At 40.9% G+C, this 26,990-nt stretch overlaps 2 protein-coding genes and 1 long non-coding RNA gene across 8 annotated transcripts; 1 reads left to right on the forward strand and 2 right to left on the reverse strand.

Annotated features, from left to right (window-relative positions):
* Positions 1-48: 48 nt before the first annotated feature.
* Positions 49-20,579, reverse strand: LOC135593372 (squamosa promoter-binding-like protein 14). The gene is made up of 3 exons (XM_065083352.1): positions 18,530-20,579; positions 957-1,081; positions 49-871 (listed from the first exon to the last, which is right to left on the reverse strand). The coding sequence occupies exons 1-3, from the start codon at positions 18,889-18,891 to the stop codon at positions 282-284; spliced, it is 1,077 nt and encodes a 358-aa protein (XP_064939424.1). The 5' UTR covers positions 18,892-20,579; the 3' UTR covers positions 49-281.
* On the forward strand, positions 10,882-13,480 carry LOC135593374 (uncharacterized). The gene is made up of 2 exons (XR_010479557.1): positions 10,882-11,510; positions 13,227-13,480. It is a non-coding gene; the product is annotated as an uncharacterized LOC135593374 (long non-coding RNA).
* Positions 20,580-20,678: 99 nt separating the features above from the next.
* Positions 20,679-26,770, reverse strand: LOC103998483 (uncharacterized). 6 transcript variants are annotated; one of them, XM_065083355.1, is made up of 6 exons: positions 26,443-26,769; positions 26,276-26,337; positions 25,755-25,835; positions 25,195-25,642; positions 24,606-24,676; positions 20,679-21,921 (listed from the first exon to the last, which is right to left on the reverse strand). In XM_065083355.1, exons 4-6 carry the CDS (start codon positions 25,596-25,598, stop codon positions 21,908-21,910), a joined length of 489 nt encoding a protein of 162 aa, XP_064939427.1. In that variant the 5' UTR covers positions 25,599-25,642; positions 25,755-25,835; positions 26,276-26,337; positions 26,443-26,769; the 3' UTR covers positions 20,679-21,907. The 6 variants fall into 6 exon arrangements, 5 of the variants coding, with proteins under 5 accessions (XP_064939427.1, XP_064939428.1, XP_064939426.1 ...); XM_065083356.1 differs by having other exon boundaries at positions 26,276-26,350; XM_065083354.1 differs by lacking the exon at positions 26,276-26,337.
* Positions 26,771-26,990: the final 220 nt, after the last annotated feature.

Here is a 26,990-nt window from a genome sequence, read left to right on the forward strand (position 1 = left end):
AATTTCCATGAATGGATGACTGGCAAAGGCGACAAGTGTAGCCATGACTGGAAGATGAAAATGCACAATTAGGTGACTTCAACATTGCCAAAGCTATATTAGCAAACACACATCACACCATACTAATGCTGCTTCTTAGTAACATAAGCATTCATATAATAGTTGAGAGGCATAAGATCTTTAGAACTAGAACTAGGCATTATGAAAGCTTTGGTTCGTGATGCTCCATCCAATCCTCATGATTAGGTTCCTTTGACATGAATTGATTATAGAGTCTACAGTTACCAATGCATGCGAAGACCTGAATGGCCATATGCGCTACCCATACTGTGGTCGAGACACTGTCCATTTTCCTGCAGAGCAAACTCTGCCTGACCTGAAAAATGAGCATCAACTGTCGCGGTTGCTTCCACTGATCCCATTTCACGCAGGACCTTGTGTGAGCTAGTCCTGCCTCCATGATCTCTGACCCCCCATAAGCTGGTAACGTAATTGCTAGGGATGACTGAATCGACCGTTCCGGGGCTGTCGAAGATGCTGGTTGCTGGGATTACCGGAGCACCATTCCTGGCAGAGCTGCTACTCCATGGATGTGTTGACAGAAGAGAGAGAGCACAGCTTGAGTCAGAGACGCCTGCAAGACATTCACCTTTTGGAATTTCCATGGTAGAGCATAAGGTTCCTGCTGCAGGTCCTTGAGAGCACCTATGGGTACCATGCAGTGCCACGGCACCAGGTGAAGCATCCAAGCCCCTGTGCCACTCATTAGTGGCCACCCCGTCACCAGCAGTTGCAGTTGGATTTCTTCGACTACTTGAGAGATTTGGGTAACTGAAGTCCATCAGAAAGCTTCTGAATCCACTAGGTTGTTCTGTGAAACAAAACATATTATTAGCATATTAGAAGGCTACAGGTATATAATAATGTGAATTCCGCCACAGTGAGTTGCTTATGACCATGGAAGGATGATGCAAAGCGGCCATACGGCCCAGGAGGTGGCTTCCTTCTGCGTTCATTATGTCCTGCCAAACGTCTGCGACAACTGCGCTTTCCTTGGTCAAATTCAGGTAATTGATGAAACCTGTAATTCAGTAGCCACGGTAATGAAAAAGCAAATGTTATTTAAAGAGTTAAATTTCTCAGAAAACAAACTGCAAAATAAGAAAAAAATATTTACCATCCAAAACAATGTTTTTAGAGCCAGAATGAGCATAATACTGCCTATCGTAATCAGCATCATCACCGTTTTCCAGGCTTTCTACCAAAATGGGTAGGCCATAAAGCACAACTCACATCAAAATGCTTCATGGGGCTTCTGTGAGAATTCCACTACTTGCTTTCAACCTCATGTCAGACCTCTCAAATGTAATTAATCAGAAAGGAAGATGTACTTCATTTATTATATGATAAATAATGAAGAAGATTCTCTCTCTCATTGTCACTGATAGTTAGAAGCACACTTGATATGAATTTGATCAATGAGATAATGCCCGTTAATAACACAAAAGTGTCTTCTCGGTTCCCAAAGTAGGATGTGTAATCAATCCTATCTGCCTATTGAATGCAACCTTGTCACAGAAATTGAAACTCAGAAAGCACCTGAGACAGTCATGACATTAATGTGATGACAGGCTCATGGTAAAGAATCAACAAACTGATCATTCCTATAATGTACGTACCTCATGCACTAAAACTGACAACATTTGTACAAATTTCTACTTAGTGGACATTATTATTGCAGGGAAATTATTGTTCTCGTCAATATCAGCAACTTCGATAATTTTGGCTGTTTTAGTAAAATAGCAACAATAGTTCCAATCTCCTTAAGTTCATGTCTGCCATTTCACTTGTAAAAGTCATGAAAAATTATAGAAATCATGTTTTGGTCAATTTGATCCATCATGCCAATCCATTTCGGTCTATAAATCATATTCCACCAATCAATTTCAGCCAAAAAAATTGGAAATGCACAATCCTGACCAGAACTGAATTGAGATGGAATTTCTTATCACAATATGCCATTCCAAACCGTCTTGTCTGATTGGATTAGAGCCATCTGTAATACAAAATCCTTGTCAATCATACACAAACAAGAATTGTAAATAGGTTACTGTCAAAGTTTCCAAGTCATGTTCAATTAGGGTTTCAAATGTATTTGTGCAAATTCATTTGTATGAGGAGAAGATAATGGACTCCTCATAAATACCAAATGCAATTAGGAATAAGTTAGTGGATACAAGACTTCATAAACATCATTTGGATAATATTTACCATTAGTTTTCTTGTAGAAATCATTGAACATATTATGGTCTTTGAATCACATTGAGAAACGTTGTCAATAGTATTTTAAACACTAACTCATTCCATTCATTACATAACAATCATACAATATGCTTACAGCAGGAATCGAAATTCTGATCTCGTAACTGCGAAACTGACCTTAACCACTCAGACGTCTCCTTGGAGACCCATGGAATACTAAATATTTCTTGATAGAACTTCTTAGTAGTAGACACAAAAATTACAAAAAAGAAAAAAAAAGCAGGTGAATTTGTTTTCAAAACTCTACAAATCAAAGTGTAAAGCGTAGGGGGGGTGGTCCGACCGTATGTGCTTGCTTTCAGCAGTTAGATTTAACCCAAACCAGCGATTTCAATAGGCGCTCGGGCGAGGTGAGACGGGGCCCAAGCGCCTGGGCCCCGCCTCGCTTCATTTCCAGGCGACGTGCTTCAAAGAGGTGCCGCTTGGGTGCTCGCCCGAGCCCAAGTGCCGGGCGCTTCGGGCCAGCGCTTGTGTTAAACCAGGCGGCTGAACCAGCGTTTTAGGTTTGGTTTGGTCTCCGGTACTTTAGTTGGTTCAATCGAACCCTGCTCATCGCTCCCACTCCCGCTACCACTGCTCGTTGCTATCGCTGCCGCTGCCACTGCCACTGTCGCCGCTCCCCACTCCCGCTGTTGTTGCTCGCTGCTACCGCTGCCACTACCACTATCGCTGCTCGCCACTCCTGTTGTCGTTGCCATTATTGTCGCTCGCCGCTCCCGCTACTGCTGCTTGCTGCTACCACTGTCGTTGCCATTGTCGTTGCTCACCGCTCCCGCTGCTTGCTATTACCGCTACCGCTGCTACTGTCGTCGCTCACCGCTCCTGCTCCCATTGCCATTGCTCGTTACTACCGTTGTCGCTACCACTACTGTTGGGAAATCATAGGGGGGGGGCGACATCATATGCGCAGCGGAAGAACAAGAAAACAAAAATCCCCGATTCCCAAAAAGATGTTCATCGTCGTGCGAAGATTGGTGCGCAAAATCCGCAAAAACACAAAAACTGCGTATAGAGATTGTGTTACCTAGGGAGATCGTATATCCCTGTTTCCTTGCAGATCCTTAGGAGAGGGTAAAGGAGGTCAAGCGTCCTCCTCTCTAGCGGTGATCCACACAGCAGGGTTGCGACGACGCTCCTCAAAACTCCAGGCCTACTCTGAGGTGGAGAGGGAGAGGAGAATAGGAAGGGCAAGCAAAGACTCTAGCCTATGAGGCTGTGAATCCCTCCTATTTATAGAGATCCCGTGTCAAAACCCTAATGGGTCCTTTCCCTAGTGGGTATTGGATCTGCATCCAATAAGACAAGGGCTCCGTCGGATATCTCATATCCGAACCTCTACTCATCGCAATGCCTACCATATGTGTGTGACCCTCTAGGCCCAATATCGAGCTGGCCGTGAGTCATACCTGTCAGAACTCCTTCTAACTAAGTGAATTATTATCTCTGTAATAATTCACTCGACTCATCGACTACGGAAGTACTAGGCCACTACGCCGTAGTCCCCAGACGATACAGGGGAATCCAATTCATTGGACCTGTCTGTCCTCAGTTACCATGTACCTATAGTCCCTCATCCATCTAATATCCCAGAGACCGTATATCGAGCATGGTGCTGTCAGACCCATACGGTTTCTACTCGAGTCTCGCTCTAATCGGATTCTCCCGGAGAACTCTTTCTCTCTCAACCCGAATGACCCTGGCCAGGGATTTGTCTGAGCAAGAACACATGGGATATTCCTCTCATGATACCGAGAGTGGATGATCCTCTATCGACACTCAATAGCCCTCGTAAGGTCGACTACCACTCCCAATGACCAGCTATACTAGATCTGGGAACAGCCAAACCTATAAGTCTGGTATCAAAGAGTGGAGCACTCATACAGGACATCCTTGGTGTCTCAAGTCTAAGAACCAGATACACCACTAGGACTACGGAATCGTTGTCTGACAATAAGGCATCATCAACCATCCAGCATTCCGTAAGCGGATCAATTAGTGAACTCATTCTCCAATGAGCACCTGTACTGTATCCCTAGTGTCCCTACACGAGCAGCTATGAGACCAGCTGCATCCATCATATGGACGGGTATACAGCACACCAGTCTATCCGGTTATCACGATGTCCCTCTCGAGTAACCTATGACCGGGATTATTTAGGATATGTGTTTAAAGGTGAATCGATCTCATTATCGTGATCTCATCACGATCCGATTCCCATTGCACAAATCCAAGGACATCACAATATATATGCATTTATGCAATAGTTATAAAGTGATATACGCCAAAATATAATAAGCAAAAAGATTCTGTATCAAGTCACACGTGCCATCACTCACGTGATTGGCTTGCTGGGCACTTATGACTAGCAATCTCCCACTTGACCTAAAGCCAATCACCTATGTGTCTGATCCCCATCAGACCCCTGTGACGCTCAAAGACAATCTGAGACAATGGCTTTGTTAGTGGATCTGCAATGTTATCTTCGGATGGAACTCTTTCCACTGCTACATCTCCTCGGGTCACGATCTCTCTGATAAGGTGGAACCTCCTCAGAACATGCTTAGATTTCTGATGAGACCTAGGTTCCTTCGCTTGAGCAATTGCCCCGTTGTTGTCGCAATATAGGGAAATCGGCTCCTCACTATCCGGCACGACTCCCAAATCTGTGATGAACTTCTTCAACCAGACTCCCTCCTTTGCTGCATCTGATGCAGCAATGTACTCCGCCTCTGTGGTCGAGTCAGCAGTGGTATCTTGCTTGGAACTCTTCCAGCACACTGCTCCTCCATTCAAGGTGTACACATACCCTGAATTCGACTTGCTATCATCGACATCAGACTGAAAACTTGAGTCAGTGTAGCCTTCAACCTTAAGGCTATTACCTCCATATACTAGTAAAAGATCCTTAGTCCTTCTCAAGTACTTAAGGATACACTTTACTGCTTTCCAGTGCTCCAAGCCTGGATCCGCCTGATACCTGCTCGTGACACTCAGAGCATGCGCTATATCAGGCCTAGTACATAGCATGGCATACATGATAGACCCTATTGCTGAGGCATAAGGTATCATATCCATGTTCGCCCTTTCTTCTGGAGTCTTTGGGGACATACTCGTAGAAAGCGATATCCCATGTCTCATCGGTATGAGACCTCTTTTGGAATTTTCCATGCCAAACCTTTTGACAATAGTTTCTATGTACCTGGACTGGGACAAGCCAAGCATCCTTTTGGATCTATCTCTATAGATTCTAATCCCCAAGATATAAGATGCTTCTCCTAAGTCCTTCATGGAGAAGTGTCTAGATAACCAAGCCTTTATTGTGGATAGCATTCCTATGTCATTCCCAATGATGAGGATGTCATCCACATATAACACCAAAAAGCTAATAGCGCTCCCACTTACCTTTCTGTATACACAAGGCTCATCTTCGTTCTTAACGAAGTCATAAGATCTGATTGCCTCATCAAATCTTATGTTCCAACTTCGGGAAGCTTGCTTTAGTCCATAAATGGATCTAAGCAACCTACACACCTTATTTGGGCAGTTCTTGGACACGAATCCCTCAGGTTGCATCATATACACCTCCTCCTCCAGGTTCCCGTTGAGGAATGCGGTTTTCACATCCATCTGCCAGATCTCATAATCATAGTGTGCTGCAATAGCCAATAGAATTCTGATGGATTTTAGCATTGCTACGGGTGAGAAAGTTTCGTCGTAGTCAACACCTTGCCTTTGACGATACCCCTTAGCCACTAGCCTTGCTTTATAGGTCTCTACCTTTCCATCTACTCCGATCTTTTTCTTAAAGATCCACTTGCAACCGATGGGTACAATACCTTCGGGTGCATCAACTAGGTTCCAAACCTTATTGGAGTACATAGAATCCATCTCAGAATTCATGGCTTCTTTCCACTTCCCGGAGTCTATACTCATAATAGCCTCCTCGTAGGTCTGAGGATCAATATCCTCTACATCCTCTGCTCTAATATGTCCCACATATCTCTCAGGAGGATGGGATACTCTATCAGACCTGCGTAAAGTTGAAACTTGTGTATTAGATACCTGAACAGACTCGGGCTGTAGAGTGGTGCTTGAGCTTGGTTCTCCAACCTCGCTCAATTCTATCATTCTCCCACTGTCTCCGTCAAGAATGTGTTCCTTCTCAAGGAACACTGCTCTCTTAGCTACAAAGACCTTTTGGTCCTCGAGATGATAGAAGTAATACCCACAAGTTTCCTTGGGGTATCCCACAAATTTACATCGCCCTGTCCTTGATTCTAACTTATCGGGGTTGTGTCTTTTAACATGGGCAGAGCAGCCCCAAATCTTAACTACTTTAAGATCAGGCTTCTTCCCTTTCCATATCTCATATGGTGTAGACACCACCGACTTAGTTGGAACTCTGTTCAGAAGGTAAGCTGCGGTTTCTAGGGCATATCCCCAGAATGAGATGGGTATGTCAGCGAAACTCATCATGGACCGTACCATATCTAATAATGTACGATTTCTCCTTTCAGAGACACCATTGAGCTGAGGTGTATAAGGAGGTGTCCATTGGGATAATATCCCATGGTCCTTGAGGAAGTGAGTAAACTCTGTACTTAAGTACTCACCTCCTCAATTTGATCGAAGAGTTTTGATACTCTTTCCAGTCTGGTTCTCCACCTCATTCTTATACTCTCTGAATTTCTCAAAGGCCTCGGACTTGTACTTCATTAAGTACACATATCCATACCTTGAGAAATCATCAGTAAATGTAATGAAGTAGGAGTAACCTCCAATGGCATGAGTTGACATGGGTCCACATACATCACTATGTATGAGTTCCAACAACTCAGTGGCTCTCTCTCCAGTTCCACTAAATGGAGAGTTGGTCAGTTTTCCACGAATGCAAGGCTCACAAGTTGCATATGACACATAGTCGAATGGATCTAGATATCCATCATTTAGCAACTTTTGAATCCTTCTTTCATGTATGTGACCTAGCCTACAATGCCACAGGTATACACATAGTGTCTTGCATAAACAAACCTTTATGCAATATTCCTCTCGTCAATCTCCCCTCGGCTTTGCTAGAATTTACAATAAATTGTAGATGTGATAAGCAATATTGGTATCCAATACCAATGCATTATCACAAAAATCTGCCAATTGGAGATTGATCATGAATATACCTGAAGCTTCTCCAAGCTTCTATTTCGCCTTTTCTACAAGGTACTCTTTGTAGTTCCTCTTCCAGTGCCCATCTTTACCACAGTGGAAGCACTGGCCTTTGTCCTTTGTTGGGTCTTTCTTAGCAACCTTTGCTTTACCTTGTTTGCCCTTGCCCTTTCCCTTCTTAAGGGACCTTTCTGCTTTCCTTTTCTTTCTGGTCTCACCAGTGTAGAGAACTGGCTTCTCTTTCTTAATAGTACTCTCTGCCTCCCTCAACATATTGAGGAGCTCTGGGAGAGTCACCTCAAGCTTGTTCATATTAAAATTCATTATGAACTGTGAAAAGGAATCTGGTAGGGACTGAAGCACAATGTCCACACACAAGTTATCCTCTAGGACCATTCCTAGACCTGTGAGTTTCTCTATCCACTCAATCATCTTTAGGACATGGTTCTGAACCGGTGTCCCCTCAGTCATCCTAGAGCGGAAAAGGCTCTTGGATATCTCATATCGTTGAGTCCTTCCCTGTTCCTCAAACAATTTGCGGACATGTAGGAGAATGGATCTGGCATCCATCTTTTCATGTTGTCTCTGTAACTCTGGAGTCATAGAGCCCAACATATAGCACTGAGCAAGAGTGGAGTCATCAATGTACTTCACGTAGCGAGCGATCTCATCCTCGCTTGCCCCTTCTTCGGGCGTAGGCATCACTGTATCAAGGACGTACACGATTTTCTCCGCTGTGAGAACAATTCTCAAGTTACGGAGCCAATCCGTATAATTTGGACCAGTGAGGCGGTTGACATCAAGTATGCCACGTAAGGGATTTGAAAGCGACATTTTCTGAAAATAAAGATGTAGCAAAAATGAATAACATGCAGATTTTGCAAGAAATAAACTATCAAGATATGGACTTCTATCTTAATATGCTCCCACTATTTTACTAACGAGTCACGCGACACCCTCAGCACGTGAAACGGAAGTCTCCGGCAGACTTCTAGTGGGGATCAGGATCCAATCAGCGTCTTAGTGTAACCTCGAGGGACTCGACCAATCACACTAAGCCTAAAAGGTAGACAACTCTTGCCGATCACAACTCCTTGTGATTCCCGTCCTGTTCGGCCTCCGAATCACCATGGCCTCGAGGGACTCGACCAACCATGATGCTCGGTTAAGTCAACACCTTCGTTACAAGATGAGTCTGATTTGATGATATACCCTCGAGAGACTCGACCAAGCATATCATGCCCTCAGGTCACCGGTGACATCTTTATGTCGTAAGCAAGATAGCGAATCGCGATATAGGTGAGTCTCGAGGGACTCGACCAACTCAACCTACACCGGGATTCGGTTCCTACTCATAACGATGGAAGGCCACGTGGGTCAATCTAATTGCCTCACGTTTACCGACTTAATATTATCGAGAGATGTTTCTATGATTTGGTCTCCTAATATGACATGTCACACATATACATATTTAATATATATCTACATCGCATGCAAATATATATACATATCTAGTATGTGTATAAGCAATCACACCAGATGATCATGGACCACAACCTAATATGATTAGGCCCGAGCCAGTAGGCCTAATCACTCACATCAAGATCTATGTGTGCAACGGTGCATCTCCATGCCTTGTGATCGTCCATCTCGTCCTCGTTGGTTCCGTCGACATCTTGATGCATCTCCATGCATCACGATCGTCCGTCTCGTGGGTCCCGCTATGGCTTCCACGCTCCCGCTGCGCCTCCTCATGTGATTACAACTTAATCATAGGCACGCAGGCCCGACAATAAACGAAAAATATAATGGAGGTTCGCAGACCTCAATAATAATAATCACAAGTACACACATCACACGGTCCATGATCATCCGTCCACTCATCATACATCACATGTATAAATAATCATCATCATGTAGGACTACTAGATAATAATAAAAATAATAATCAACTAAACCTTTTAATTAATTAATATTTTCTGAAATCAGGGATATATAGGGAATTTCTCAATTCCTAAGGGTATTTTCGTAATTTGGACAAAAGACAGAAACTGGAATTTCTCAAATTCCGAGGGGCAAAACTGTCTTTTGCGTAGAAAACCCTAATACCCTTTCCCCTTTTCGCTGCTGCGCCGCCGCCGCCGCCACCCTGCTGGCGGCGGCCTGTGCGGCGAGGGCGAGGGCACTGCCCTCGCCTGCAGGTGGCACGCCCGCTGGGGTCGCTGCCGCTGCAGGTGGGCGCCCCCGCGGGCGCCGCCGCCTTCGCGGGCGGTTCTGCCCGCGAGTCAGCGCCCGCAGGTGGTGCTGTCTCGCTGGCGGCCGCCCCTGCGGGGTTTTTGCCCGTGGGAGCAGCGGCCACAGGCGCCGCTGCCCTGCGGTGCCTCAGCCCGCGCTGCTGCCCCGCGGCGCCTCTGCCCGCGGGCTCAGTGGCCGCAGGCGCTTCTACCGAGCGGGCTCCCAGCCCCGCCGGCCGCAAGCCTGCTGCAAGCAGACCGCCGGCCGGTTGCTGCAGGCACAGCGCTTGCGCATGCGCCGGCGCTGTGCTGCCTGGCTGCGGCTGCGGCTGGCTGCAGGCATGCAGATCGAGGGCAGCAACTGTTGCTGCCCTTCCTTGCTTTTGCGTCAACGATTTTGACGTCAATATTCTTCCTAAACACAACACACGCAGTTCAAAAACCAATCATTCGCACGAACAACCTAGCTCTGATACCACTGTTGGGAAATCATAGGGGGGGGGCGACATCATATGCGCAGCGGAAGAACAAGAAAACAAAAATCCCCGATTCCCAAAAAGATGTTCATCGTCGTGCGAAGATTGGTGCGCAAAATCCGCAAAAACACAAAAACTGCGTATAGAGATTGTGTTACCTAGGGAGATCGTATATCCCTGTTTCCTTGCAGATCCTTAGGAGAGGGTAAAGGAGGTCAAGCGTCCTCCTCTCTAGCGGTGATCCACACAGCAGGGTTGCGACGACGCTCCTCAAAACTCCAGGCCTACTCTGAGGTGGAGAGGGAGAGGAGAATAGGAAGGGCAAGCAAAGACTCTAGCCTATGAGGCTGTGAATCCCTCCTATTTATAGAGATCCCGTGTCAAAACCCTAATGGGTCCTTTCCCTAGTGGGTATTGGATCTGCATCCAATAAGACAAGGGCTCCGTCGGATATCTCATATCCGAACCTCTACTCATCGCAATGCCTACCATATGTGTGTGACCCTCTAGGCCCAATATCGAGCTGGCCGTGAGTCATACCTGTCAGAACTCCTTCTAACTAAGTGAATTATTATCTCTGTAATAATTCACTCGACTCATCGACTACGGAAGTACTAGGCCACTACGCCGTAGTCCCCAGACGATACAGGGGAATCCAATCCATTGGACCTGTCTGTCCTCAGTTACCATGTACCTATAGTCCCTCATCCATCTAATATCCCAGAGACCGTATATCGAGCATGGTGCTGTCAGACCCATACGGTTTCTACTCGAGTCTCGCTCTAATCGGATTCTCCCGGAGAACTCTTTCTCTCTCAACCCGAATGACCCTGGCCAGGGATTTGTCTGAGCAAGAACACATGGGATATTCCTCTCATGATACCGAGAGTGGATGTGTAACACCCCTCAATTCCGAATGTTCGTATAAATTTTTGGTGATAATGTAAGCATCTATTTTAATTGACAAAAGAAATAGAGTATGAATCAGAGGTAACTTATTTTTAAGATTTGGGAGATCTGTTCAAAAAAAAAAAAAAAAAAAAAAGAAAGAATCTGAGGACCTATATGTAAACCCTAAGGACCTAATCGTGAATATGATAAAAACAAGGACTAAACTGCAAAATGCACCAAATGACAAATTCCACCGCTTAAGCCTCTCTGCCTTCGTTGTTAAGGAAGCAGAGGAGGCAGCTCGTGGGTGATCAGGGAAAGAAAAGAAGAAGAAGAAGAAGAAGAAGAAGAAGGAGAAGAGAAAGAAAATTTGGGGCTTTTAGGGTTTTTGCTTTAATCTTGTTACTTCGGGTCAAAATTTGCAAAGGCAAGTGTTCTAACCCCATCCTACATAAGTATTAGACTATGTTTTTATGTTGATTCAAAATAAATTGGAAGATTTTTATTTAGAAACTGATATATTCCTCTTTGGACATAGAACTATGGATTCTGAAAGTTTTCGGTAAACTGACCCCTAAGCACTGCTTCGGCCCTAAGTTTTAGTACAGAATGAGAATTCAGGCAGGAACTATTTTTGTTTGAAATTAGACTCGTATGTCTTTCTTTTGACACCGATTTGGTAGATTTTGGGCACCGAATACTTACCCAAAAATTTGTTTCAAAAGAGCCTATAGACGCTGTAAAACAGAGTTCAAGACTTCTGACCTTTCGAAACTAAAACGCCTATAACTCCCTGTTGAAAATTCTGATTTGTACCAAACTGATTTTATTTGAAACTAGACTTGAAATCCTCTCTTTTGACATATAGTTTGAACATTTTGGAGTTCAATTGCTCATCCTATCGTCTGTTGAATCCGATCCTATAAAGTCTGCAAACCAGTGATTGTGATTTTGACCTTACGTTACCAAATCAGAGGTAACTCTGTGTTGGGAGCCCTGTTTCATATGAAATCTGTTCCATCCGAATATAGACTGATATATGGTTCAACCATAGCCTTCTTATGAGTATTGGAGCATATTTGTTATTTTGAAATATTTGTTGGATGTGCCACTGGAATTCTGTCCGAAATCGAGCTTTGGTCGATTTCGCGTATTCTGTTTCATTTCCTTTGGATACTTGAATTCGCCTAACCTTCTTATTGGAATTGAGCTGGTTACGATTGCTTAGAATCCCTGTACACTCTTGCTTTCAATTCTTTCCCTAAAATGAATATTTTTGTGAGAGATTTGTTCCTTGCATCACATTGTTTTTGAAAAGGCACATGTACGTTTGGTTGTTCCGCGTGTGCTTCCGTTATATGCTGCAATTTGTTGAAACTGCCTTCTTGTACTCTGGTGTGTGGGATTGTCTGGACCTTTGCCAGAAATGGTAAAGGGTATGCGCTGATTTGCCCGCTATGTGGGGTCCCGCTATGTGGGATATTCTGGTATGCGCTTATTTGCCCGCTATGTGGGGTCCCGCTATGTGGGATATTGCTTAGAGCCTGCGATGCTCTGCCGGCCCCCTTTGACTTCACCTAGACGTGGGTGGATGGAGCTCCCAGACGTGGGAGACTTTTGTCAGGTGGTCATTCAGAAATGGATGAATCACATTCTGACTGAGATCCCACTACACCCTCTATATGTTTGATATGACATCCAGAGTTTTGGTGAGCTATTTCTGTTCGTGCTCTGGATAGTTATGATATGATTGCAACGTCAAGGACGACGTTTGAGCTTCTGTATGACATATGAGTTTGATATGCTCTGAAATGCTTCATTCACTGTTGATTTTGCTTCGTAATGTTCCATATGTCGTTGATGTGATTTGGAACATTTTAAATGCCATTGATAAGCTCCGATATGTTTCCTTTGTTTCTGATATGCTCCAATTACTCTATGCCCCATCTGTCAGGAACCAAATATGTATGATTAAAAAGGACAATTATGATTCTGCTCCTAATGATATTATGTATACGAAATCGTATATTCTGCTTCGTGTTTGAAAACTGCATCTCTTTGGAAATTGTACTATTTTGATATGGATATGTTAGTCACTTGCTGAGCTCTTTATGCTCACCCCATTTGTTGATAAATTTTTCAGGATAGCGTAACTCTTGCTTAAATGTTAAGAATGGGCTGAGGCAGCGGAAAGTTTAGAAGACGTTGGGCAGAACTTTTGTTAGCATATATGTAGTTGTGTATAAGCTACCTTGCATCTAATGAAATGTGACTATGAATCTAAACCTGTGGATTTTGTGTAAGTTAAAGGATCCCTCATGTATAGGGTTTTGGAATGTTAAATTAAATTGTGTAATGATATGAACTTATGGTAAATCGATGATTGTGGTGACTGCATAGATTTCCCCACTTGTGGATTTATGTTGTGATTTTTTTTTATTTTGATGAGTCGAGTTCAGATTGTATGAATTATCGAGTGATGTGTGCTATGTTTATGAATTGCACAGGGTTATGAATTGATAGATTATAGAAGTGAAATTTTTGATCCGAATGTTTTTCTTAGTGACCTCAAATGTGTGTTTGGATCCTGGGTTAGTTGTGGCGAAAAAATTTAAATATCATGGATATTTTTAGGGGCGTGACAGGATGATCCTCTATCGACACTCAATAGCCCTCGTAAGGTCGACTACCACTCCCAATGACCAGCTATACTAGATCTGGGAACAGCCAAACCTATAAGTCTGGTATCAAAGAGTGGAGCACTCATACAGGACATCCTTGGTGTCTCAAGTCTAAGAACCAGATACACCACTAGGACTACGGAATCGTTGTCTGACAATAAGGCATCATCAACCATCCAGCATTCCGTAAGCGGATCAATCAGTGAACTCATTCTCCAATGAGCACCTGTACTGTATCCCTAGTGTCCCTACACGAGCAGCTATGAGACCAGCTGCATCCATCATATGGACGGGTATACAGCACACCAGTCTATCCGGTTATCACGATGTCCCTCTCGAGTAACCTATGACCGGGATTATTTAGGATATGTGTTTAAAGGTGAATCGATCTCATTATCGTGATCTCATCACGATCCGATTCCCATTGCACAAATCCAAGGACATCACAATATATATGCATTTATGCAATAGTTATAAAGTGATATACGCCAAAATATAATAAGCAAAAAGATTCTGTATCAAGTCACACGTGCCATCACTCACGTGATTGGCTTGTTGGGCACTTATGACTAGCAACTACTACTGCTCTCAGTCAGTAGCTTTGGTCTTCCTCTTACTCACACTCTTCTCACTTCGATAGTATACTGTTAACAGTATATTAACAGTATACAGCTAACTGTACACTAGTAACAATATTTTTATTTATTATATTAATAATATATTATTTTGATTTTAATACTATTAATTTTTATTTATTTGAAATTATTGCTAGGTTTCAGGATAAATGACAAGTGTACAGAGTAACTCAATAGATTCTCCAATGACATCAAAAAAAGATCCTACATGAAAGTATAATTATCTAAAGGATCCGAAAGATCCTAATGTAGTGACTTGCATATTCTGCGATAAGACTACTAGAGGTAATATTTTTTGTACAAAACAACATCTAATGAGAAATTTAAAAAATGCAACAGCTTGCAAAAAGTGTCACGTAAAAGAAGAGTTTAAGTTATATGAATGAAAAAAGACACAAAAGAATGAATCTTACGGGAATTTACCAGAAGATAATATTGAACATATCAGGGATGAAGAAGAAGATTATTCTATCAGTATTAACCCAAGTGGGAAAAAAGTATACGATAAAAAAAGAAAAGAAATTATGAGTACTAAGAAGGGTAAAAAATGACCGATGGATCTATAAATCTTTCAAGGATCATAGAAGCAACAAAGGCAAGTAGAAGACTCCAAATTTTGGCAAACAAATATAAGTGATGCTTGTGATAAAGAAATAAGAGGAAGAACAATTCAGCACATTGCTTGCTTCTTCTGTCGGGCTGGTCTTCCCCTTAGTACAACTCATTTAGATAGTTTTAATGAAATAATTAAAGCTATTGGAAGATATAGTATGGGATTAAAACCTCCAAGTTATTCTGAGTTGTGAGTTCTATTGTTGCAAAAAGAGTTGAATTATACAAATAACTTATTAAAAGGTAATAAAAAATCATGGGCAACACATGGTTGCTCTAATATGTCATATGCTTGGACTGACAGAAGAAGCAGGAGTATAATTAATTTTATGGTTAATTATTCTTTAGGGACTATGTTTGTAAAGTCAATAGATGCTTCATCTTTTGTAAAATCTGGAGACAAGATATATAATTTACTTGACAAGTTCATGAAAGAAATTGAAGAACAAAATGTCATTCAAGTCATAACCAACAATGGAAGCAATTATGTATTAGCTGATAATATTCATCTTTTGAATTTTTGAATTTTTAATTACTTTATCTTCAATGAAATATGTTAAACTTTTAAGTCTTATCTATCCTTTCTCTCAAGTAAATTACTTGAAACAAAAAGACAACACTTATATTGGATTCCATGTGTAGCACATTGTATTGATTTAATGTTAGAGGATATTGGAAAGATCTTAAACATCAAAACAACTTTAGAAAGGGCAATTTTTATTGTTGGGTTTCTTTATAATTATATTGGGGTTTTGAATATGATGAGAGAATTCACAGGCAATAAAGAATTAGTGAGATATGGTATCACCTGATTCGCTACTTCATTCCTAACATTATAGAGCGTGCATCGTCAAAAACATAATCTGAGAAACATGTTTACCTTTGAGAAATGGGTGACAAACAAATGGACAAAAGAAGCAAGAGGCAAGAGGACAACTGATATCGTCTTAATGTCATCCTTTTGAAATCATGTAGTTTATACATTAAAGGTAATGACCCTCTTGTTCGAGTCATTCGATTGGTGGATAATGAAAATAAGCCTACAATAAGATATATTTATGAGGCTATGGATAGAGCAAAGGAGACGATTAAAAGGTCTTTTAATGAAAATGAAGAAAAATATGAGAAAATTTTTACAATCATTGACAAAAATGGAATTATCAACTTCATCGTCCCTTACATACAGTATTATTATTTGAACCCTGAATTCATTTATAAGATTAAATCTATTGGGTTTGATGCAGAAGTTTTGGATGGGTTATATCAATGCGTTATAAGAGTAGTTCCAAACATTAAGGTGTAAGATATCACGACCCGAGTCTGATGAGCCAACTGGCCAATAACTCCATTTTGGTCCTTCAACCACGGACCAAAATATTTAAGCGAGAGTTAACGTAGTACACTGATCAGGCCCTTATAAGCTAATCATACACATTGTCCACTTCCGATGTGGGACTAATGGGACATTACACAAGATAAGATTATTCGTGAATTATCTCTATATAAAAATGCCGGAGGTCTTTTTGGAATTCCAACGGTAGTTCGATCCAGGACAACTATGTCTCCAGGAATTAATAATTTGATATAATTAATTTCATATATAGTATGTTACTATGTTATTGCTAATAATAACATAAATTTTGCAACTGAATGGTGGAGTCTATTTAAAAATTCCACCCCGAACTTACAACAATTTGCTATCAAAGTACTTAGTTTGACTTGTAGTGCTTTGGGTTATGACTGAAACTGGAGTATCTTTGAGCATGTAAGGATTACTAAATATTTTTGTTTTAATTAATTAATTAATTTAGATAGATGTATTAATATATTTTTAAATTATATGACATGATAGATTCGTTCAAAGAGAAGAAATCGGTTGGAACATCAACGATTACACGATCTTGTTTACATAAAGTATAATCAAGCTTTGAAGGGTCGTCATGATTTGCGAAATAGAATTGATCCAATCTCATTACAAGATATTGATGATTCAAATGAGTGGTTGGTGGGAGAAATGGGTGCCAACTTGCAAGATGCCGAAGACAAGCTTGCATTTGAAGATGATAAATTGATATGGGGAGATGTGACAAGAGCTTCAGGTACCGGAGAATTACAAATATATACAAAATAAATGACAAAGAGAAAAATGAGTGCAAAAGCATCAAGCTCGACTCGTGCAATTGTTGAAGACATAGAGAATTAAATATATTTTGATGAAGAGGAAGGACAAGAGGAAGAGGACGAATTCAATGAAGATGATTTATGTGAAAATAACGATAATATTGATTATGATGAATGACTTTGATATAAAATTTTATTGTTTTGAATTTTGAGACTTTTTTTTAATGTGACATTGTGATTTTGTACCTTAGATTTTCTTAATTTAATAATATTTTTTATTTAAATAATTATATTTATTAATTATATTATATATTTTTATATTTTAGCGCCTGGTTTCATTCGGGCGAGCGCTTAGTACCTTGGGCGTTTTTGGACCTTGGCGTCTTTTGATGCCCAACGCTTTTTAAATCACTGACCCGAACTATTAATAAAATCATTAAATCGGGCTAAAAAGATAATCACACTAAGAATTGTCCATTCTGGAAACACCTATCATACTAACTTTTCCTTTAAATCAACAGCTGACTACGGAACTCTCACAACAAGTACAGTTCTTTAATTGACACACAAAGAACTCATAATATTCTTCTATGGAGTATTATGGATCATGTCCGTAACAGCAAGAAATGAAATGGATTTCAAGCTACATTTTGAGTTTCTAAACTAACAACTCAAGCACAGAGCAACAGATGTTGATGAAATCAGCAAACAAATACTGAGTCATGATATTTTGCAGAGACAAATATAGAGGTTGTTTCCCAAAATAATAAATATCGAGAGAATATTTCTGAAGCTTAATTTTCCGAAGAAGATGGCGGTCATAATTACGAAACATGGAACTCTCAGATCCAAAGATATCGCAAAGGATATAAACCCAGTAGTTGTACACATCAAACAAATATCAAAAGATGAAGAAAATTACAAAAGACCAACCTGTATAAATGATATTAAACGCGCTCGCAAAGTTCGTCCAGCATTCAACCCAACAAAATCACTTATTCACTATCTAATAAACGATATTATCAAATGGGGATGACCTCTTTTACAAACAACAGCATGTTCCTCACTATGATCATTTTTGTTTTTTTTGTTTTTTGCTTTTTACACAAGGCATAATATTACCTTAAACAAAGCCTATAGATAAATAAAATAGATTAGTAAATCCCATTCCTACACAAGAAGACCATAAAACAGGACTCTTTATTAGCATTCACAGGCAGCATGGTTTAGCTCACAAATCAAGAACAACAACAACAACATCTATTTCACAAATTTCTATACTCAAAACCAGATTCGGAAGGGGGCGTACCAAAAGAAAGAGAAGAATAATAATATTGGCTTTAGGGAAAGAGAAGGCCTACGAGAACTCAAAGAACAAACTAAGAAGCAAACTTTACCTGCTACACTGCTGACAGAACCTCTGCTCCAATCCTGCAACCATAACCTTAGGTGCCTTGGAGTGCATCCCACAAACTTTGTGCCTACAGTAGTATGCCTTAGCCCCCGTCAGATCGACATTACACCCCTCCACCTGGCACCTAGGTGGTTGGTGCTGACCTCCCTGCGCCACCCCCTTCCCCTTCTTCGTCGGAGGCGGTGGCGTGGCCGCCTCCGTCGCCGGAGCCGACGGTGTCTCGGAGGAGCTCCCACTCCCGCCGCTGCCACCATCAAAGTAGATCTTTCGCCCAAACTTGAGCCCATGGGGAGGATCACTGGAGCTACTCGAGGTCGCAGAGGCCTTGAGAGAGCTCGAGTCCATCTTCACAGTTGCAACCCTCTCTACAGCCCATCCATGGACTCAGAGACCAGGAGGCGGCCTAAAAAGGGGAGTTGGTTTCTCCAAGGAAGAGCGGGCCCTGACGGCGGGGGCAAGTGGGCTAGAAGAAGGGGCTTTTGTGTCTTTCTGCTGCCTCACAAAGCTGCCACTGCCACATTGAGCTATTTCATTTGCGGCATAACACCATCAGTCTGGAAAGCATTCAGGCCAAGAGATCGTGCTTGGGGATACCTCTGTACTACAACAGCTAGAGGATGAACGGTGACGACGGTCCTTCTTTGGTGCCCTCTGAATAGGATTTCCTCTTTCTAATAAAGACCTTCATCTTGTACAGTTCCTTGTGACATGGAGTTGGGGACATTCTGCTTTCTTAAGATATATACATTTATGTATCTGTGTGTGCATGTCACGGAAAAGCAACTTTTGGTGTATCCATCATCAGTTTTTTGCTTTTGCTTTGATGGAAGAAGACGTGCTTCCTTTTCCGCTTCTTTCTTTCCTCTGCTACTGAGTCGTGCGACTGAAGAATCTCACTGGGGGAGAATCTTCTTGGAAGGAGCTTTGGATTTGATGGGAGGGCCCTCCTGGGTCTTCATCCCTGGCTTCTTGGGAACCGACTGCAAATATAGGAAACTGTCTTAATGGATGCATTAATTTGAGGATGAGGGAATTAAACTCAAGAAATCACGCAGATGGAGGCTTGCTTCTGTCAGAACTGAGCAACTATTTGATGGATTCAAGGGTTGTGCAGATCTTTCTTCGTTTAATAAACATCGGACAGTATCCTCCTCAATGGAACTGGACTGGCTTGCCGACACAGTTGATTCATTTTATTCAGTGTTGTGTGTTTTTGGGCATGAGAGACTTGAGATGTGTTCACGGAACTCCGGAGGAAACCTACTGTCTTAGTGAAAATGGCTGTTAGTATGTATGATATCAGGCACGGCAGAAGAATCAGAATCAGGCGATGAGGAAGAAAGAATTCCAAATCTTCATCGTTGCAAGAGATTATATTAGATCGGTGGAACTCTTTCTTTTGTATTTTTGTTGGTGATTGTTAGAAACTTTTTCTCGGTCTCTTCTTCTCTTAGGTTGTGATTGCAAGCATCATAGAAAAACGTACGAGCCTAAAAGTTGGAGTGAAAGTCTCATATGGGGGGAGACCAAAGATTTTGACGTTACACCGCCGACCACTTTGACCCCCTTGGCCGCCGCCTCCTATTGTCGTCCATTTCGTGTCGGAGGAACTTTAGGTGTCGTCAGTCGAGACGTGAAGGGCCGTACCAAAAATATGTGCAGAATAATAGCCCATTTGTGGGTTAAGTCAACTCAACTTGGTTTGCTGGATCGGAAGCTTATGGCCATCAACTTTGTCTCCCACCTCTTCTACTTTGCTTGGCTGTGATCCGAGTTTACTGTAAATGATGCTTGCACAAGTATGCAGCATGAGCCAACTTTGGGGGTATCCTATGAGAACTCTTCTCTCTCTCTCTCTCTCTCTCTCTCTCTCTCTCTGAGGTCGAGCAAAACACAAACCTCTTCCTTTTTCTCTTCAGCCTTGGATCTTCAAGCTTGACATATTTATCAGGATGAATAAGAGAGGACGAGGGATTGCAGACCCCAAAGCAACGAGAATTCCCAGAGACAGGATCGCACAGAAGACATGGATGATATGGATGTCAGATGGATCACATGTTATCCCGAGGCGGAAAAGCTGAAGGCAGCAACTTCTTCATCTGACATAACCTTATTTGCCTTGTGATCAAGATCGTCCGTGTGATATAATTTGTGTTGCCTCTTGCATCTGTCAAAAGGAGAGGAAGTGTAGGATGCATCAGAAGAAACCTGCGCAAGGTAATCCCAACTCCAGCACTTGACTCTTCTCATCTCTTCTACCACAAGGGACCAAATTTATGACACGATGAGACATAGCTCAAGATATCTAGTTATTATGTTCCAAGTACAGTAGAGAGTTGGTCTACCTAAATCCTCCTCCTGCCCCTAACTTTTGAGTGTTGTTGTTTGAAACCACGCAACAGAGAATTAAATGCAAACCATGTGCATGTAAGTGGTCTCAAAAACACTAGTACATCAACGAACAATGATGACACATTTCTCTCTCTAGCAAGAAACTTTAATGGCCCTTGTCTGGCTGAACTTGTGAGCAGAAAGAAAGGCTGTCAAAATTCAAAGAGTACATGTGATGTGCACCGGTTCAGCAATCCACTACCGAGTTAGGTCGAATGTGCTGGAGTTGAGGTTTCTTCTACTAGTGCGCTCCATTTGCAATGGATCCATCCGCAAGTCTCCTAATGGTATAAATCTCCTAGCTAGATTTCATGGACTGATGTAATGAGGTCAGTGTGGAACAGAGGAGGACGGCAGACCACATTATAGTAGCACTTTGCACATCTTTCTGGGTAGATTGCAGTTGTGGACCAACAACGCCCCTGCGTCGCATGGTGTCCTGTCTCTCTTTCACATCTCTACAGCTGCAAATTCTCAATAACCATGCTATCGACGAACACAAAAACTGGAGCAGGATGAAGTTAACGATGGTCTCATCCGATCATGGAGCAATAGTTGTGATGACGCACATCCAGGGTTGAAATCTCCGGAGCCTTGGATTGCTGTGCATTTGCCTACTGGCATCCTGCCGTGCTTGACCCTTGTGGCACGGCACAGGAAGTCAGATGGATCCTCGTACCAAAGATAACAATTCACCAAGGAACAAACTACTCCAGCTTCAAGAAAGGTGCAAAGAATCCAAAAGGCATCGTAGCCTGGATATGTTCTCTGCTTGATCAACAGAAGATGATCTACCTAAATTACCCGTCCCAGGGTAACTTCTCTCGTGTTTCCATCTTTGCAACAAATCAAACTTCCATGCCAGAAGCTGGGGCTACAACATGGGGTTATCAAACACCCTCTGTAAAATCACCTAGGATCGACTTAAGATATGTTCTGGAAGTCGGTCTTGATGAACCAAACAGGAGCTTCATATGTCAGCGCCTGAAACGTGAAAATTCAACACAAACAATTTGCAGGGATGAAGACCTCAAATGCAAAAAAGTCAACACAGAACTATGTAAAACAAAACAAAAAACTACATCAAACTAATGTTTCTACTGATGTTGTCTGCAGATCACGATTAAGGATAAGATCAGAGAACACTAGAAGAAACTACAACCGAGTCTGAGCTCAAAGGGACATCGGAAATGATGGTCCAGCAGGGCATCATCACAATTGATTTCATGGGAATTTTTTCACCTTTCAGTCCCATGTACACCAGAAAAGGAAAATGCCCCATGGGTCAGTACCTGATGGATATTCGTCTCTTGATACTAAGCCAGTTTCTAATTTCATGGTATTCCCAGAAGCAAAAAGGAGTAATTAGTGATTCTTTTTAACTTTTATGCATTAAAATTTCACCTCAAAGTACCTTTGTATATATTTTCGTATATGGTATGTACTAGTGGTTCAAAAAACAGTTTAGTTTTGCTCTCAGTGTGCAGTTCTTAAAGTAATAGGAAAAGAAACAATTCATATCATTCAGATTCAGTTTATTTCCTATTGCCTCTTAAATGCAACTTATTATTGGCAAAACAGATAAATAATTCAACAGATGAGTGTCCTTCCTCAACTTCTGCATATTTTTGCACATATACAACTGAGTAATAGTTTATCTGTGTACCATTATCACCAAACAAATCAAATTTTCAGTGCAATCCTTCATCATATTTTATATTATCATGTAGCTTTACTAAATTCCACAGCATTTTCTTTTGTCTATTAGTATCCTTTAAATATATTGACAGTGCAATCCTTCAGATTGTCTGCTCCCCTATCCTTTGTAGACCATCAAGAGTAAACTGATAATAATTTATAAACTCCTTGCATGTCGAAAGCCAGTACCTTAATTTCATGCACTCTAGGATATACATGAATGTGAAGAAGAATGCAGCCAAAAGTCTGGCTTCAAAATTATTCTTTATGTAAATTTCAAGTAATTCTACATATGAAGAAATCTGTCCTCGGAAAACATAACTGAAAATAGCAAGACCCGACGGTACACCGTAAGTCAGAGATGACGATGTCATAGAAAATGAAAAGGCCTAGGAACTCTAATATGAACAAAGGTTTATACTTGTTCATTATTTTCATAATGATGGACACATTCAATCTGCTCCTGTCAAATTATCTTAGCAAGAAAATTATCAATCTCTAGAAAATGTAGTAGCTACAAGAGTCCGCAGACAGTTTACTTGGTATAATTAGGGCCTATTCCCTGCCTTATGCAGGAGATCTGTAGAACTCTAGGCTCTCAGAAAAGGCTGACTCGGTCAATAGAAACTAGGATGGAGAATTCATTTTAACTGTGGTTTCGTTTCTTGATATCTGTAAACAGATACCAATAAAATCAGAATGACAAACTAGAAAACTAAGAAGAATACGAGTATTAGCATTAAAAATCAGAATGACAAACTCGGACCCTTGGCAGCAGAAAGGCAGGTCCGAGTTCAACTTAATTAGGCAGGACTGAATTTCTCTGCTTCCATTAATTTATATCAATGAGGATTTTTTTTTGGCATGTATTCATGCAAATTCTAAACTCTGTTATAATGCAACTTGTTTATGATAACTCATTGGATCAGGTTGAAATCAAAGATTGATCAAGGGTGACAAAGTCCAAATTAGAACTTGAATTTCATTTTCACATGCCAAGTATCAGATAAACTATCATGACAAAAGTAGTTAAAAATTAGCCACCTAGCATATCATGTATGAAAGTGAAAAAGGTGCAAATTTGAGATAAACACATGGAGTTTTCTTCACCTAGACAGTTGACTTTGTTACTCATACTGTTGTACCGTCTGAAGCATTAGAAACTACAGTTATGAGGATATCCTATCTAAACAAAACAAGCTTTCTACTATGTACAGGCTAGTCTTTCAATTATAACTCATCCGTTCCTTATCTTGTTTGCAGCTAGCAACAGTGCCATGAGAAGACTTTTTGTTGATCTTGTTTCAAAATTTTAGTTCAAGAATGGCGTTTTCTGTTCCTATATAATACAAGAAAAAAATCATCTCATACAACTACAATTGAAGGACGACATGGACTGAAGCACAGATCAAACAAGTCACTGAATCACTTTCCAAGTATCTCGCTGGTATTCAGACCTTAAGTAATTGTGTTCAGAATCAAAGTTTTCCCAGCTACATCATCACAACAAATGCTGAAGTGAGTGATTTATCCTAAAGAATCACAAATCTAAATAGGAATGAGAATTCAAGCATATCTAGATCACTTTTCTTATTGAATATACGCATTAAGTAATATTTACAATGAGGTTAAATAATCTAACAAACTAATGCCTAGAAGCCAAAGTAGACTACTAACTGTGTCACAATAACCCAAAGGACAAATTAAGGGACTGCAAAGTACATAACCTACTAAGAAAAGCATATAAAATCTTTGTTGTCAGCAAGATATAAAAAGATGAATGATCTCTTTTGGGGAAAAAGAAAAAACTATGGCCTTGATAGTCCTTCCATGTTTCTCAATTGTATATGCAACATGACCAATCATGATCGAACTAACATCAATGTTCTACTGGGGCAAATCCCCAAAACTTAATAGATACATGTGTAAAACTAGAGCATGTAGTACACAAATAACCACCTTGTACTTACAGTGTACAAACAGACACAAGTAGGAAATGTCCAAAGAGCACACAGGGAATCCATCTTTAATGCAAATTTCACTGCCCAATAATACAAACATACAATGACAAGACATATCCAAGTATAAATCTAATGCTTGGAACCAAAATTTCCAGAAACGTAATGCAATCAAAATTTTCATTAAGAAATTAAGTTACAGTAGAAAGAGATAAGGGAAAGGCTGACATCTAGAAATCCCCCATATAACTAGCATATGCATAAAATGCCATGTATGTAAACCAAGAAGCTGAAAGGTATCCCACGAAAATATTGAAAATATTGCATGATAAAAAAATAAAATAAAATCGCATGTAAAAGAAGCTTTATGTTCAGAACTCTCGTCAAAGAGAAACTAAAATTAACCTAAAGTTCTTTAGTGATCATAGATGGTCACAAAATATATCTAGTCCCTAGCCTCTGGTTAATTCATGAGCAAGATAAGAATTGAAACAAAAGAAAGACAGGCAACTAAAACAAAAGAAGTGCACCATAAAGGATCTCAACCATCAGCAATGTCTCACAATGGAATGATAGAAACACAACAAAATCAGTTTCTCACTTGCACTCAACTCCAGCTTCAGCAGCCCGATGAGGCTTGCTCTTCCGCCGGCTCCCACTATGCCGAAAACCATTGGACCTTGTTAAATCCTCGTTTCTGGATTTTGATCCAACACCATTTTCCTCTATGATCGCATCAGAGTTCTCTTTTGCTTTTGAATATCTCTTTCGTTTCTTCCCAACCACCACTGTTGAACCCTTAAGCTCTTTGTTTGGTGCAGTAAGCTTCATATCATCTTTCCCTTCTACCGTTTCAGTGTCATCTACATCAATGTCATCCTTCAACGGCTTCTGAGGCCTTCCTCTTCTCTTATATACAGGGAGCACCTCTTGATCACCACTCCCTGGGTCCTCGTTACCAGTGGCCACTGCCAATTTCTTCCCCTTTCCTCTGCCTCGACCCATTAAACCCAAACAAGCAATTAAAACAACTCAGATGATTATCTATGCTGCAAAAGGAAAAAAAAAGATTAAGGGGAAATCAGCTTAAATCCTAGAAGAATTATATTGTTGTCGTTATATCTACAATAGCCACTAATAACCGAACTGCAATCTTTGCACCTTTAAGCTGTTATGCTACAATTTCCAGTAAGAAACCACCGATTGCAAGTTGCAGCAGAGAGGACATTAGCCAGGATAAACCTAATTACCAATACGGCATACAGAAGAACTCAGATCAAGCATCAAAAAGTCATATGAAGAAGCATCAAAGAGGTGAAATATGCAATGAAAATAAGAAATCCCATGTAAGAAACTAGATCAGAGACTTGATTGGGTGAAGAAGCAGCCAAGGAACTCAAGATGGACTCAGAAATTTCAAGAAAAAGAATTAAATTAGCAAACTGGGTGATAATAACGATAAAGCCGTGTTGATGACCATCAGAAACCAGAAATTAGACGACCATATCGCATGCAGAACAAAGAAAGACTGCTCTTTTCGGAGAAGTACGATCCTCGTCGACTCCACCACACGAGAGTTTCATCTGTGGATAGGAACATGCAGCTCCCAAAGAAGCACTTCCACAAGCCGCAGAGCAAAAGAAAAGAAGAATCAATTTTCAAGAAACATCTCGGATGTTCACCATCGAAGTATGCCAAATCCTCTCCGTCTTATAAGCTGAAATCAGAGCGCGCTCTTGAACCCCTAAAGTTGTAGTCTAACATCAAGAATAAAGGGAAAGAAACAATCTTGGGCATCCAAGTAGGAAAAATCGACGTCTTTGGGCGTGAGAAGTCTTAAAAAACTGACCTTCTATAACCATCCGCTGTTCACCATCACCCTCTAGCATCCATTTCCTCCGCATCTGATGAGTAACTAAGAAATCAACGTAGGAAGAATCAACAAGATGGGATTTTTGTGGTTCGACCAGCATAAAGGTGGTGAAAGATAGGTTCTTGGTGGAGAGAATGGAAACTCGATTCAAATTTGATGGAACAGGGGCTGCGATTTCCAGGAGGACGGAAAGGATCTGAGAGAAGCTGAGCAAAGAAACCAGCGGAAGAGAAGTATGTGTTGAGAAGATATTTCCGTTCTTTGGTTGGCCAAAGACAACAAGAATCTACCATAAAACAAAAGTGCCCACTCGTTTCTTTTATATATAAAAGTAAAAAATATATATAACAGTAATAAATATAGAAGCTTGATATTGGGAAGCTTTTTCATATTGACAATCCGTTCCTAATTACCATCTCTCTCAAAAAAAAAAAAAAAAAAAAAAAAAAAAAAAAAATATATATATATATATATATATATATATATATTTTAATAACTTAATTATCAATCATATTTTTATTTTT

Source organism: Musa acuminata, chromosome BXJ1-9, assembly GCF_036884655.1.
Source record: "Musa acuminata AAA Group cultivar baxijiao chromosome BXJ1-9, Cavendish_Baxijiao_AAA, whole genome shotgun sequence".
NCBI lineage: Eukaryota > Viridiplantae > Streptophyta > Magnoliopsida > Zingiberales > Musaceae > Musa > Musa acuminata.